The sequence below is a fragment of the Heterodontus francisci genome, chromosome 35, assembly GCF_036365525.1.
Source record: "Heterodontus francisci isolate sHetFra1 chromosome 35, sHetFra1.hap1, whole genome shotgun sequence".
NCBI lineage: Eukaryota > Metazoa > Chordata > Chondrichthyes > Heterodontiformes > Heterodontidae > Heterodontus > Heterodontus francisci.
This window is the reverse complement of record NC_090405.1, coordinates 56,699,321-56,713,433: the sequence shown is the minus strand read 5'-3', so window position 1 is coordinate 56,713,433 and position 14,113 is coordinate 56,699,321. Positions and strand designations below refer to the sequence as shown.

The 14,113-nt window shown below is 46.7% G+C and overlaps 1 protein-coding gene across 8 annotated transcripts in view; it reads right to left on the bottom strand.

Moving 5' to 3' along the window:
• apba2b (amyloid beta (A4) precursor protein-binding, family A, member 2b) overlaps window positions 1-14,113 on the bottom strand; it is a 106,735-nt gene that overhangs the window by 43,039 nt on the left and 49,583 nt on the right. For 3 of the 8 annotated variants that reach the window (XM_068015666.1, XM_068015667.1, XM_068015669.1), the window contains 6 exons: window positions 10,309-11,260; window positions 8,476-8,556; window positions 7,766-7,805; window positions 7,033-7,178; window positions 5,108-5,143; window positions 4,805-4,891 (listed from right to left, as the gene is read on the bottom strand). In XM_068015666.1, coding sequence (XP_067871767.1) covers window positions 4,805-4,891; window positions 5,108-5,143; window positions 7,033-7,178; window positions 7,766-7,805; window positions 8,476-8,556; window positions 10,309-11,196 — 1,278 coding nt within the window. In that variant the 5' untranslated portion in view covers window positions 11,197-11,260. Of the gene's footprint in view, window positions 1-4,804; window positions 4,892-5,107; window positions 5,144-7,032; window positions 7,179-7,765; window positions 7,806-8,475; window positions 8,557-10,308; window positions 11,264-14,113 lie in introns of all 8 variants that reach the window. The other 5 variants (XM_068015664.1, XM_068015665.1, XM_068015670.1 and 2 more) reach the window with 4 other exon arrangements.

Genomic DNA, 14,113 nt, shown 5'->3' with positions numbered 1-14,113 from the left:
GGGGAGATTTGCTAGTGCTCTTCGGGGGGGTTTAAACTAATTCAGCAGGGGAATGGGAACCTAAATTGTAGTGCCAGTGTACAGGATGTTGAGAGTAGTAAGGTCAGGGATAAGGTTACAAGGACGCAAGAGGGCACTGGCAAGCAAGAACCTGGTTTAAAGTGTGTCTACTTCAACGCCAGGAGCATCCGGAATAAGGTGGGTGAGCATGGGTTGGTACCTGGGATCTCGATGTAGTGGCCATTTCGGAGACATGGGTAGAGCAGGGGCAGGAATGGATGTTGCAGGTTCCGGGATTTAGATGTTTCAGTAAGAACAGGGAGGATGGTAAAAGAGGGGGGGGTGTGGCATTGTTAATCAAGGAGAGTATTACAGCGACAGAAAGGACATTTGAGGACTCGTCTACTGAGGTAGTATGGGCCGAGGTTAGAAACAGGAGAGGTGAGGTCACCCTGTTGGGAGTCTTTTATAGACCTCCGAATAGTTCCAGAGATGTGGAGGAAAGGATAGCGAAGATGATTCTCGACAGGGGTGAGAGTAACAGGGTAGTTGTTATGGGGGACTTTAACTTTCCAAATATCGACTGGAAATACTATAGTTCGAGTACTTTAGATGGGTCAGTTTTTGTCCAGTGTGTGCAGGAGGGTTTTCTGACACAGTATGTAGACAGGCCAACCAGGGGCGATGCCACATTGGATTTGGTACTGGGTAATGAACCCGGCCAGGTGTTAGATTTAGATGTAGGTGAGCACTTTGGTGATAGTGACCACAATTCGGTTAGGTTTACCTTAGCGATGGGCAGGGACAGGTATATACCGCAGGGCAAAAATTATAGCTGGGGGAAAGGAAATTATGATGCGATTAGGCAAGATTTAGGATGCGTAGGATGGGGAAGGAAACTGCAGGGGATGGGAACAATCGAAATGTTGAGCTTATTCAAGGAGCAGCTACTGCGTGTCCTTGATAAGTATGTACCTGTGAGGCAGGGAGGAAGTTGTCGAGCGAGGGAGCCGTGGTTTACTAAAGAAGTTGAAGCGCTTGTCAAGAGGAAGAAGGAGGCTTATGTTAGGATGAGACGGGAAGGCTCAGTTAGGGCGCTTGAGAGTTACAAGCTAGCCAGGAAGGATCTAAAGGGAGAGCTAAGAAGAGCAAGGAGAGGACACGAGAAGTAATTGGCGGATAGGATCAGGGAAAACCCTAAGGCTTTCTATAGGTATATCAGGAATAAAAGAATGACTAGAGTTAGATTAGGGCCAATCAAGGATAGTAGTGGGAAGTTGTGTGTGGAATCAGAGGAGGTGGGGAAGTGTTAAATGAATATTTTGCGTCAGTATTTACAGTAGAGAAAGAAAATGTTGTCGAGGAGAATACTGAGATTCAGGCTACTAGGCTAGATGGGATTGAGGTTCACAAGGAGGAGGTGTTATCAATTTTGGAAAGTGTGAAAATAGATAAGTCCCCTGGGCCAGATGGGATTTATCCTAGGATTCTCTGGGAAGCTAGGGAGGAGATTGCAGAGCCTTTGTCCTTGATCTTTATGTCGTCATTGTCGACAGGAATAGTGCCGGAAGACTGGAGGATAGCAAATGTTGTCCCCTTGTTCAAGAAGGGGAGTAGAGACAGCCCTGGTAATTATAGACCTGTGAGCCTTACTTCGGTTGTGGGTAAAATGTTGGAAAAGGTTATAAGAGACAGGATTTATAATCATCTTGAAAAGAATAAGTTCATTAGCGATAGTCAGCACGGTTTTGTGACGGGTAGGTCGTACCTCACAAACCTTATTGAGTTTTTCGAGAAGGTGACCAAACAGGTGGATGAGGGTAAAGCAGTGGATGTGGTGTATATGGATTTCAGTAAGGTGTTTGATAAGGTTCCCCATGGTAGGCTATTGCAGAAAATACGGAAGTATGGGGTTGAAGGTGATTTAGAGCTTTGGATCAGAAATTGGCTAGCTGAAAGAAGACAGAGGGTGGTGGTTGATGGCAAATGTTCATCCTGGAGTTTAGTTACGAGTGGTGTACCGCAAGGATCTGTTTTGGGGCCACTGCTGTTTGTCATTTTTATAAATGACCTGGAAGAGGGTGTAGAAGGGTGGGTTAGTAAATTTGCGGATGACACTAAGGTCGGTGGAGTTGTGGATAGTGCCGAAGGATGTTGTAGGGTACAGAGGGACATAGATAGGCTGCAGAGCTGGGCTGAGAGATGGCAAATGGAGTTTAACGCAGAAAAGTGTGAGGTGATTCACTTTGGAAGGAGTAACAGGAATGCAGAGTACTGGGCTAATGGGAAGATTCTTGGTAGTGCAGATGAACAGAGAGATCTTGGTGTCCAGGTGCATAAATCCCTGAAGGTTGCTACCCAGGTTAATAGGGCTGTTAAGAAGGCATATGGTGTGTTAGCTTTTATTAGTAGGGGGATCGAGTTTCGGAGCCACGAGGTCATGCTGCAGCTGTACAAAACTCTGGTGAGACCGCACCTGGAGTATTGCGTGCAGTTCTGGTCACCGCATTATAGGAAGGATGTGGAAGCTATGGAAAGGGTGCAGAAGAGATTTACTAGGATGTTGCCTGGTATGGAGGGAAGGTCTTAAGAGGAAAGGCTGAGGGACTTGAGGTTGTTTTCGTTGGAGAGAAGGAGGAGGAGAGGTGACTTAATAGAGACATATAAGATAATCAGAGGGTTGGATAGGGTGGATAGTGAGAGTCTTTTTCCTCGGATGGTGATGGCAAACACGAGGGGACATAGCTTTAAGTTGAGGGGTATAGATATAGGACAGATGTCAGAGGTAGTTTCTTTACTCAGAGAGTAGTAGGGGCGTGGAACTCCCTGCCTGCAACAGTAGTAGACTCGCCAACTTTAAGGGCATTTAAGTGGTCATTGGATAGACATATGGATGAAAATGGAATAGTGTAGGTCAGATGGTTTCACAGGACGGCGCAACATCGAGGGCCGAAGGGCCTGTCCTGCGCTGTAATGTTCTAATTCTAATTAGCCGAGGCACAGAATATAACTGCAGGGAGGTTATGATGGAGCTGTATAAAATGCTAGTTAGGCTACAGCTGGTGCACTTTGTACAGTTCTGGTCACCACACTATAGGAAGGATGTGATTGCACTGGAGAGGGTGCAGAGGAGATTCACCAGGATGTTGCCTGGGCTGAAGCATTTCAGCTATGAAGAGAGACTGAAAAGGCCAGGGTTGTTTTCCTTCGAGCAGAGAAGGCTGAGGGGGGACATAATTAAGGTATACAAAATTATGAGGGGCATTGATAGGAAGAAACTTTTTCTCTTAGCGGAGGGGTCAATAACCAGGATTTAAGGTAAGGGGCAGGAGATTTAGAGGGGATTTGACGAAAAACATTTTATCTCAGACGGTGGTTGGAATCTGGAACGCACTGCCTGAAGAGATGGGAGAGGCAGGAACCATCACAACATTTAAGAAGTATTTGAAATGCCATAGCATACAAGGCTACGGACCAAGTGCTGGAAAATGGGATTAGAATAGGTAGGTGCTTGATGGCCGGCACAAACACGATGGGCCGAAGGGCCTGTTTCTGTGCTGTATGATTCTATGACTCGCCCTTACAGCCTGTTGAGTATGTGGTGGTGGCTCCTTCTGTTAGAGAAACATCCAAGCCTGCTTGTGAAGATGACACCGAGACTGGAGAATATTTATGGCTTGCCGCAGAGATTACTTCTGCACTCCTAACAAAACTACAACAACAGGGGTAATAGATACTGGGGAAATAGATGATGACTACACTGAACTTTTCGAGGATATAGGTGAAAAATGTAATACCTGTAAAAAATACAGGAGGACACCATCCTGACCCATAGGGAGTCTCCCATTAACATGGGACTTTAATGAAACCGTAGCAATGGACTTGAAGGTTTGGGATAAAGACAAAAACATTTTTGTTCTACACTTTATAGACATATTGACTAGATTCAGTCTGTCAACGGTAATTTATAGTAAAGAGCAAAAAGTAATAGTGGACAAGATAATGGAAAGATGGATAGGAACGGGACTGGGAGCACCGGCTAGGTTTCTAACTGACAATGGAGGAGAATTTGCCAATGATGAGTTCAGGAGTATGTGTGAAAATATGAATATTGCAGCAATGCACACGGCAGCAGAAAGTCCTTTTAGTAATGGGATTTGTGAGAGAAATCACGTCGTGACTGACAAAATGCTCTGAAAAATTTTAGCTTGTAAATTGATGACTGCTCTGGCGTGGGCAGTACATGTGAAAAACACTCTTCAAACGGCTGAGGGCTACAGCCCCTATCAATTAGTTTATGGCAGGATTCCAAAAATATCTTTGGTAATGTGGGATCATCCCCTGGCTTTAGAGGGGATACAATTAGTTCAAATTTTGCGGAACATTTGAATGCATGTGCTCTTCTTTATATATATAACTGGATACAATGAACTAATCAACACCCAGCTCCTGTTCACCCTATGACCTTCAACTACCAGGTATTTAATCTTCATTAATGGAACATATTAGACACTAACACCTCGGAGGTGAGGGGCTTCATACAGTCAGTCAGAACAACAATTTTACAATAAATGCAACAACGGGGCCGAAACATCTCACTGCTCGCTCATTTTAATCTGAAAACTGGAATCAGCTGCAAGGAGCCCCGACTGCTCCAAACCTGCAGTCTTCCACAGTCAGCCCACCCACCTGCCAACCCATCCCGCCCACCTGCCAACCCATCCTCCTCTTCCTCCTTTCCCCACACCCTCTCCCACTCTCTGTTACTGAGGAGGGGTACTGAGTCTCTCTCATATACTATTACCTGCGAGTCCGCATTTAGAACTTTAATCCTCTGTGTGGAGATGAAGAGATCGACTTCTGTCATTGGCTGAGAATCTCCATCCGAACCCTGAAAGAAAGTAGTTGACTCTGGCCGTTAGTGAGTCAGTCGCCCATTATACATCTCTGCTGAGTTTACGTCCATTGATGTAAATGTATAATGTAACAGACAATGAAACTGTGCTGCTTCCGAGTCCCATTAAAGCAATAAATGTAGATCAAATAATCAGTGCTTGACACAGGATTACTATTTAGATGGACAGGCTCCTGCAGGCTGGCTACTTACCCCTTTCTTCTTGGTCTTTGATGTTTTCTGAACCCTCTGAGTGGCAATAAAATATTTAAAAAAACAAAGTTAGACACAGAGATGGCATAACAGATACTGACACATGCCATGTACCCAGTTCCTGTGCCCTATTGTGGGAGTAGGAGGGAATGTCAAGAGATCGTGGCTGCTCTGTGGCCTTTACCCCAATTCCTTAATATATTTGGTTAACAAAATTCTATCAATCTCAGAAATAAAATTAACAATTGATCAGCATTAATTGTCATTTCCAGAAAATTAGAGTTCCAAACTTCTACCACCCTTTGTGTGTAGAAGTGTTTCCTAATTTTACTCCTGAAAGGTCTGGCTCTAATTTTTAGACTCTGCCCCCCTAGTCCTAACCTCCACAACCAGCGGAAATGGTTTCTCTCCATCTACCTATCTGTTCCTCTTAATAGCTTGAAAACTTAGATTAAATCACCCCTTAACCTTCTAAAATCCAGAAATACACCCTAGATTGTGTAATCTCTCCTTGTAATGTAACCCCTTGGAGTCCAGGTATCATTCTGGTAAATCTACACTGCACTCCCTCCAAGGCCAATATCTCCATTAACACACCCTTTGCCTTAGTTCCATGACCTTCTGGTCAGTTATTCTCTGTGACCATGTCCTATCAACACCTTCCCTTTTGTTATCTTTTGCCCCACCCATGCTTTATTTGCTTAAAACCTGTTACATTTCTAACCTTTACCAGTTCTGATGAAAGGTTACTGAATTGAAATGTTAACTTTGCTTCTCTCTCCACAGATGCTGCCAGACGGGCTGAGTATTTCCAGAATTTTTTACTTTTATCTCCTTCCTAAGGCCTGGCACCCAGAACTGCTCACAGTAATCCCAGGTGTGGTCTAACCAGGGCTTTGAATAGCTGAAGCATGACTTCTACCCCCTTGTATTCTCGTCCTCGAGATACAAAGATCAGCATTCCAATAGACTTTTTGATCATTTACTGTACCTGTTTACGATATGTTAATGATCTAGGTAGCTGAACGCCCAAGTCTCTTTGGACCTCCACTGTTTCTAGCTGTTCATCATTTAGAAAGTGGCCTGTTCTATCTTTATAGGTTCAAGTGGATGACCTCACACTTGCCTACACTGAAATTCAGTTTTTTCCATTCATTCACTTAATCTATCAACATCTCTTTGCAATTTTATGCTTCCATCTACACTGCTTTCAATACTGCCTACCTTTGTGACATCAACAAATCTGGATATGTGGCTTTCTATTCCATCTAATTCAATAATAAATATACTCACTAGTTGGGGCCCCTACACAGATCCTTGCAGGACATCACTAGTCACATTCTGTCAATTAGAGTATCTGCCCATTATCCCTAAGCTTTCTCCTGCCACTCAGCCAATTTCCTAACCAGATCAATAATTTGCCTTCAATTCCATGAACTTTAAATTTAGCTAAAAGTCCCTTATGAAGGATTTTATCAATTGCCTTCTAGAAGTCCATATAAATAACATTCATAGACATTCCCCTATTCATTACTTCAGTCACCTCTTCAAAAAATTCAATCAGGTTGGTCAGGCATGACCTACCCTTGACAAATCCATGCTGGCTCTCTCTCTCTCTCTCTCTCTCATCAGCTGAAAATTTTCAAGGTGTTCAGCCAGTCTATCCCTAACTATAGAATCTAGTAATTTGCCAACAGGTGTTAGGCTAACTGGTCTATAATTTCTTGGTTTCCCTCTCTCAATGAGGCTGCGTGAATATTAGCGATGGACAAAGTGCTTATGTGCAGTCCTTTGCTGTTTTAAAAATGCATCATTGTGTTTCTAAACTAATATTCACACAGACCATAACTACATCAGCAGAATGGCAGAGTTTGAACTGCAGATACATGAGGTGAAACTGAAATAAGTCAAGTTAAACAAAGTACCTTGATGCGACCCACAGCCTCCTGGGCCTGCATCATGCGGATGTTTTTAGAGGGGTTCCGCTCAGATAACAGTTGTGTGGAGCCCAGGTAATTGGCTGCAAAAATGATCCCGTCGATCAGATCCTCAGGCTCGCAGGGACCTGGAACTTAACCAGAAACAGCACGGAATCAAAGCCCAAGAAACACCCCGAATCCTATTACTAGGGTCCAGGGCAGCGAGCACTTCTATCACAGGTAGCTATAATGTCAAGCGAAAATATTAAACACAGTTAGCAGAATAAACAGGGCTAAGTGGTGCATCAATCACTGGCCTGAGTCAGATCTCTGTGCTCTTGGTGCTGGAGCTGGTCAGCATGAGCCCTGCTCTCTAGTATATCAATGTTTTATTGATATTTATTATATCCTAGTACATCTCTCACTTTACTCATATGCAGCTCAGGCCAAGACTCAGAGGATGTGATCCTGGGAGATACACCAGGCAGTGGGTTGGGATAACATTAGCAAAACTTAGGAATATCTCATCCCACACCAGCCGCAAAACATTTAGCTATGGAGACCAGTTGCTGATGTTCTATTGTATATTATTGACATTGAGAAACTTTTACTAAGCCATTTTTCCTGCTTTGACTGACCCTTTCCAATGAGGATTTCTGCTCCAACCTGCTGCCCCCTCCCCCCCCCCCCCCCCGTTTGACTAATCATTTGCATCTGGCAATATTCACAAAGCACTCACCATCTACAAAGTTGGGAAAGGCTGACGGTTTCTTTGTTTGCTGGAAGAGAAATCAGATGTTAGCAGCTGTCCTCCTGCACAGCGCCGCACTAACTAAACAGCAACCTACGGCATCTCGTGGACAACAAGCTCTTAGTGGACATTCCCAGCACAGTTTGACTTTGAATTCACTCCCCATGACGAGATGACTGAGAGACTGGCTCCAGCCAACTCACCATCCAGTCAGTTAGATGGATCAACAAACAGATAGATGGTCAATCAGACAGCTGGTCAGATAGATGGACGGCTGACAGATACATGCAGTGACCCTCACTGGGGTATGGGCACAGGATGCCCAAGGCTGCCTCATCCAAAGTGCCATCCTTCATGTGTGAATGAAGATGGTGAGTATCAGCACAACATTCAAGACCATGGAAGCATTTCAGCCATGCCTGACGTCCATGCCAATTCCATTAGGAGTTACTGGATAGTGATCAGGAACATGAGTGCTGGCTGATTTTTGCCTGCCTGACCTTGCGTGCTGAAACCAAATGTGGCATCCCCAACGCCACCTTTCTGCCAACAGATTACAGCTGATTCCGCATAGCCTGCAGACCTCAAACTGGGATCTTCCCAGCTCCCAGCTCAGTACAATACTGGATGGTGCATTTTCCCAGAGCCACGAACATTGCATTAAAGGATAAAGATCACAGAAAAGTAGCTGAACTCACCTCAGAAACATAGTTATTGTTGACTGGGCCATTGAGGTCTGAGCGCTGCTGTTTCCAGGGCTGTTCTATGTTGGGAGTTACCTGTCAACAGACAAAGAAACAACTCTTTACCACTTGTTCTTCCATACATTTATCTCTCCTCCTCTCTATCTGACCCATCATCCATCTATCAGTCTAACTGTATGTCCATATATCTATCGATCTCTATCTGTCACCTTACATTCGTCAGTCTTTTTATCCAGTCATTAGTCTCTCTTTCTATCTCTCTATCTGATCATCCATCCACCTGTCATCTATTTATCTAGACATTTACAGTAAAGCTCCCTCTACACTGCCCCATCTATTTATCTAGACATTTACAGTAAAGCTCCCTCTACACTGTCCCATCTATTTATCTAGACATTTACAGTAAAGCTCCCTCTACACTGTCCCATCTATTTATCTAGACATTTACAGTAAAGCTCCCTCTACACTGTCCCATCTATTTATCTAGACATTTACAGTAAAGCTCCCTCTACACCTGTCCCATCTATTTATCTAGACATTTACAGCAAAGCTCCCTCTACACTGTCCCATCTATTCTGCTCCATTGCTAACATGAGAAGAGTGCCCCTACTGAATCAGCCATTCTGTGGTTCCCTGGCTCATTGTTATTGTTTCAAACAGTCTTGTGCTAAAATCAGCTGATTTGGATCAGAGCTGAGCATTGCCTCTCAGTATTAAGCCATAACTGTTGAAGTGGAGGGAAGGGGTGATGATTAACAGAGAGAGAGCAGCGCTGAGACCACAAGGGACAGATTTCCACATTCCATTTTAGAAAGTGAATTGTACTGAACTATCACATTCAATCTTCACCAACAGCTGGTTAGAGACACCCTGGGAGCAGCCATTTGACATGAATGGGAACAGTGAAATGTGGGGAACACTGCCCACTGTCGATGTTACAGGAGAGGACGGTGAGTGAAATGGCAGCAATTGACCAAGAATTTCAACACATTCAACTGGACAACGAGGCAAGACAGAGGGACGGAGGGAGTGTCAAGTTATCTCCCTTTAAATATCTGCGATTAAGGGGCAACCCAGTAGCATTTGCTGCCCCTCTGAATGTTACAGTGTACAGACGAATGTTTAAAATATTAAATTATGTTCCAGAATTATAAATGTTACTGAGGTGTTAAATATCTGTTCTTATTTCAAATAACTAATACCACCGACTTGCTGGACTGTTCATATTCTCCGAAGTGTACAACCTCCAACTTAATATTTTAAGAGAATTAAATCAAATGATTTTATATCTGCCATAAATAATTGTAAAGAGACGTGAGAAAGCTCATCCACTCGTTTAAATACATCAAGTCGAATTGCATCATCACGGAAACTCTTAGGGACCCCGTGCAGTTTGGTTTCTCTCCTTGGTTAACAACTTCCAGTGTAACAGTGCACGGTCCTGTCCTCTGAGCCCCACAGCACAAGACAACTACAGCGTAACTACCTCTCCATCCCTCGTTTCTGCAGAGTTAACACAGTCTGAGAAACTCATCATCCAGGGTTCCCACACCTGATCCCTATCCAGTGCTCCCTGCAACGTGTGTGGATGTGGAGTGAAGCGTAGGATCCTGCCCTCTACAGTCGAATAGTCTGCCAACACTCACTCACACTGGGTTCATAATGAACAAATGGCTACTTGAGAAAGGTATTGGAGGGAAAAGGGTAAAGGGGAGCTCCTGTAGAATTCCAGAATGAGCTAGCACCTCCAAGAGAGGAAGGGATAGAACAAGGAAGAAAAGAAATTATCTTTGCTTGTGAGAAAGTGTTGAGTGTGGCGATGCGTACCTGCCCAGAGTTCCATTGCTTGCGTTCATCAGGGACCCTCAGTCCAGGCTTTTCACTGAAAGAAGCCTCTCCACTTTTCCCATCATTGGGCGCTGCCTGGCACAATCTGGACCGTCCTTCCCCTCTCCCGTGACAGCTGTCCAGGTTTCTGTCCAACTTCCCCTTCACAGTCTCCTCCAGACTCTGCTCTCCAACAGTGTTCAAGCTGCTCATACTCATACTCATTTTGATTTCAGCTACAATCTGATCGATATCCTCCTCTGCATCCTCTGCTTCCGTTTCCAATTTGCTGCAGTGGTGCCGTGATGTCTGAGGGGACTGGGTGATGCACTCAGAGGGAGAATAATCCTGAGGGGTTCCTTCACTGCTGCCGATTCCTTCACTGCTCATTTCTGCCTGGGCTGCAGTACAGTCCAATTCCTCAAGGCCACCATCAGGCCCTCTGTCACAACCATGATCTTCAGACTCTTCAGTCATAGCTTGGCAGAGACCATTAGATTCTGTCCAGGCCTCTTCCACAGCTTCCTGACAGTCATCAGCCCCTGCTGCAGAGAAAGCCTGAGTCCCGTAGCCCCCTCCAGTGCACCCTATGTCTTCCAAGTAACTGTCTTCCTCAGGACAGTATCTGATATAATAGGTCACACCTTCCTCCTCCTCAGGCAGGCCTTCATCATAGTCTTCCTCTTCCTCAGAGGTATTGTTCACATAGTCAGAGCTTGAGTCACCATCCCCCGGGTTGTCACGGATATCAGTATCCACGGCGACAGGACAGGGTTCCTTGCCATCCTCCTGCCAATCTTCAGAGGTCTGATGTTTTGGTTCCACGTGGCAGTGAGGGGGAGTGGAGCAAGGAGCCATCCTGGGCTCTACCGAGCTGCTCGCCATCATCAGCAGCGCCAGCCGGTTAAAATCGCATTACAGTCACATTCCAGTCCTGGCGCAGAGAGTTAACCTGCTGCAAAAAGAAGGGCATCAGTGTGTAACAATAAAAAAAACCTATAACACCTTTAATGTATTAAATGTGCAGTAAATAGGGATCAACCTGGGGGAGAAACACCAGCAAACCCTTCATAATGCAGGCCATTTTGAGCCCTTTATAGAGATAGTAATGCTCACTATCGGGGCCTCCAGTGCTCAATTGCAGGGTGGCTGCCCAATCCTTCTCCCCAGCAACCAGCCAAACACCTCTATCGCATTAACTATTTTTGTTTTCCTTTATCTGCATCCAACACTGACTCTCCCTTGGGTACGGGTCCAACACACACAGACTCTCACTGGGGTACGGGTTCCGCACACACTGACTCTCACTGGAGCACGGGTCCCACACACACACTGACACTCACTGGGGTATGGGTTCCACACACACTGACACTCACTGGGGTATGGGTTCCACACACACACGGACTCTCACTGGAGCACGGGTTCCACACACACACTGACTCTCACTGCAGCACGGGTCCCACACACACACTGACACTCACTGGGGTACGGGTTCCACACACACTGACACTCACTGGGGTATGGGTTCCACACACACACGGACTCTCACTGGAGCACGGGTCCCACACACACACTGACTCTCACTGGGGTACGGGTTCCACACACACTGACGCTCACTGGGGTAATGGGCTCCACACACACACTGACTCTCACTGGGGTAATGGGTTCCACACACACTGACTCTCACTGGGGTACGGGTTCCACACACACACTGACTCTCACTGGGGTAATGGGTTCCACACACACTGACTCTCACTGGGGTACGGGTTCCACACACACTGACTCTCACTGGGGTAATGGGTCCCACACACACACTGACTCTCACAGGGGTAATGGGTTCCACACACACACTGACTCTCACTGGGGTAATGGGTTCCACACACACACTGACTCTCACAGGGGTAATGGGTTCCACACACACACTGACTCTCACTGGGGTAATGGGTTCCACACACATACTGACTCTCACAGGGGTAATGGGTTCCACACACACACTGACTCTCACAGGGGTAATGGGTTCCACACACACACTGACTCTCACTGGGGTAATGGGTTCCACACACACACTGACTCTCACTGGGGTAATGGGTTCCACACACACACTGACTCTCACTGGGGTACGGGTCCCACAGGCATCTTCTCCTTATCCTAGACCCCAGCGGAAGGTCAATGCATAGTCAGGAGGTGGAGAGCTGAGTGATTTCTTCTCAGAGCAGCTCAGACTTATTAAAGCACTGCCATTACTGCTGCACCCCAGAATACCAAAATCCACACAAAGGAATATTTCTCCTGAAAACATTGTCAATGAATCTGAATTCAATGGAAATAAATCCTAATTTTTCAAAGCCAACTGAAACTGGACACAAATCATGGCCTGAGTGCGATTTTCAGTTCTGCCCATGGATTCCGTTCAGATTTGCCCCTGGTGAACTTTAGTGAAGTTGTTTGAGGAATAATTATTGTACCAAGGACACAGGCGAGAACTCCCCTGCTCTTCTTTGAAATAGCGCCATGTGATCTTTTACACCACATGAGGAGCAGACAGGGTTTTAGGTTAACACCTCACCTGAAAGACTGACCCTCCGACAGTGCGGCGCTCCCTATGTATTGCCCCACTGACAGTGCGGCGCGCCCTCAGTACTGACCTCCGACAGTGCAGCGCGCTCTCAGTATTGACCCTCCGACAGTGCGGCGCTCCCTCAGTACCGACCCTCAGTGTGGCGCTCCCTCAGTACTGACTCTTGGACAGTGCGGCGCTCCCTCAATACTGACCCTCCGACAGTGCGGCGCTCCCTCAGTACTGACCCTCCGACAGTGCGGCGCTCCCTCAGTACTGACCCTCCGACAGTGCGGCGCTCCCTCAGTACTGACCCTCCGACAGTGCGGCGCTCCCTCAGTACTGACCCTCCGACAGTGCGGCGCTCCCTCAGTACTGACCCTCCGACAGTGCGGTGCTCCCTCAGTACTGACCCTCCGACAGTGCGGCGCTCCCTCAGTACTGACCCTCCGACAGTGCGGCGCTCCCTCAGTACTGACCCTCCGACAGTGCGGCGCTCCCTCAGTACTGACCCTCCGACAGTGCGGCACTCCCTCAGTACTGACCCTCCGACAGTACGGCGCTCCCTCAGTACTAACCCTCCGACAGTGTGGCGCTCCCTCAGTACTAACCCTCCGACAGTGCGGCGCTCTCTCAGTACTGACCTTCCGACGGTGCGGCGCTCCCTCAGTACTAACCCTCCGACAGTATGGCACTCCCTCAGTACTGACCCTCCGACAGTGCAGCACTCCCTCAGTACTGACCCTCCGACAGTGCGGCGCTCCCTCAGTACTGACCCTCCGACAGTGCGGCACTCCCTCGATACTGTCTCTCCGACAGTGCAGCGTTCCTTTGGTACTGGCCCTCCAACAGTGCAGCAGTCCCTCAGTACTGACCCTGCAACTGTGTACCGCTCTCTTGGCACTGCACTGGAGTGTTGGCCTGGATTTTATGTAAGAATCGGAGAAGGGAGACACTCAATGCGACACTGTTCTCTGAAGAGGGCTAAGGGTGAACGTTCTGTACAACCCTCAGTGCCTGAATAATGACTATACAACCCAGCTGGTCACTATGGAAACAGAAACGTGGCATTGATCTGTCTATTGTATAGTCCAGAGCCAAGGCTTGTACTGAAGCTCCTCACCGAGTCTCACAGTGCCTCCATTTTCAGCCTGTCTAATCTCTGAAACTGTTTGGACAATGAATGTACGGAGCTCTCAACTGCAGCCTAATTGTGGACCGAGAGAGTCCCTGACTATTCTCCTGTGA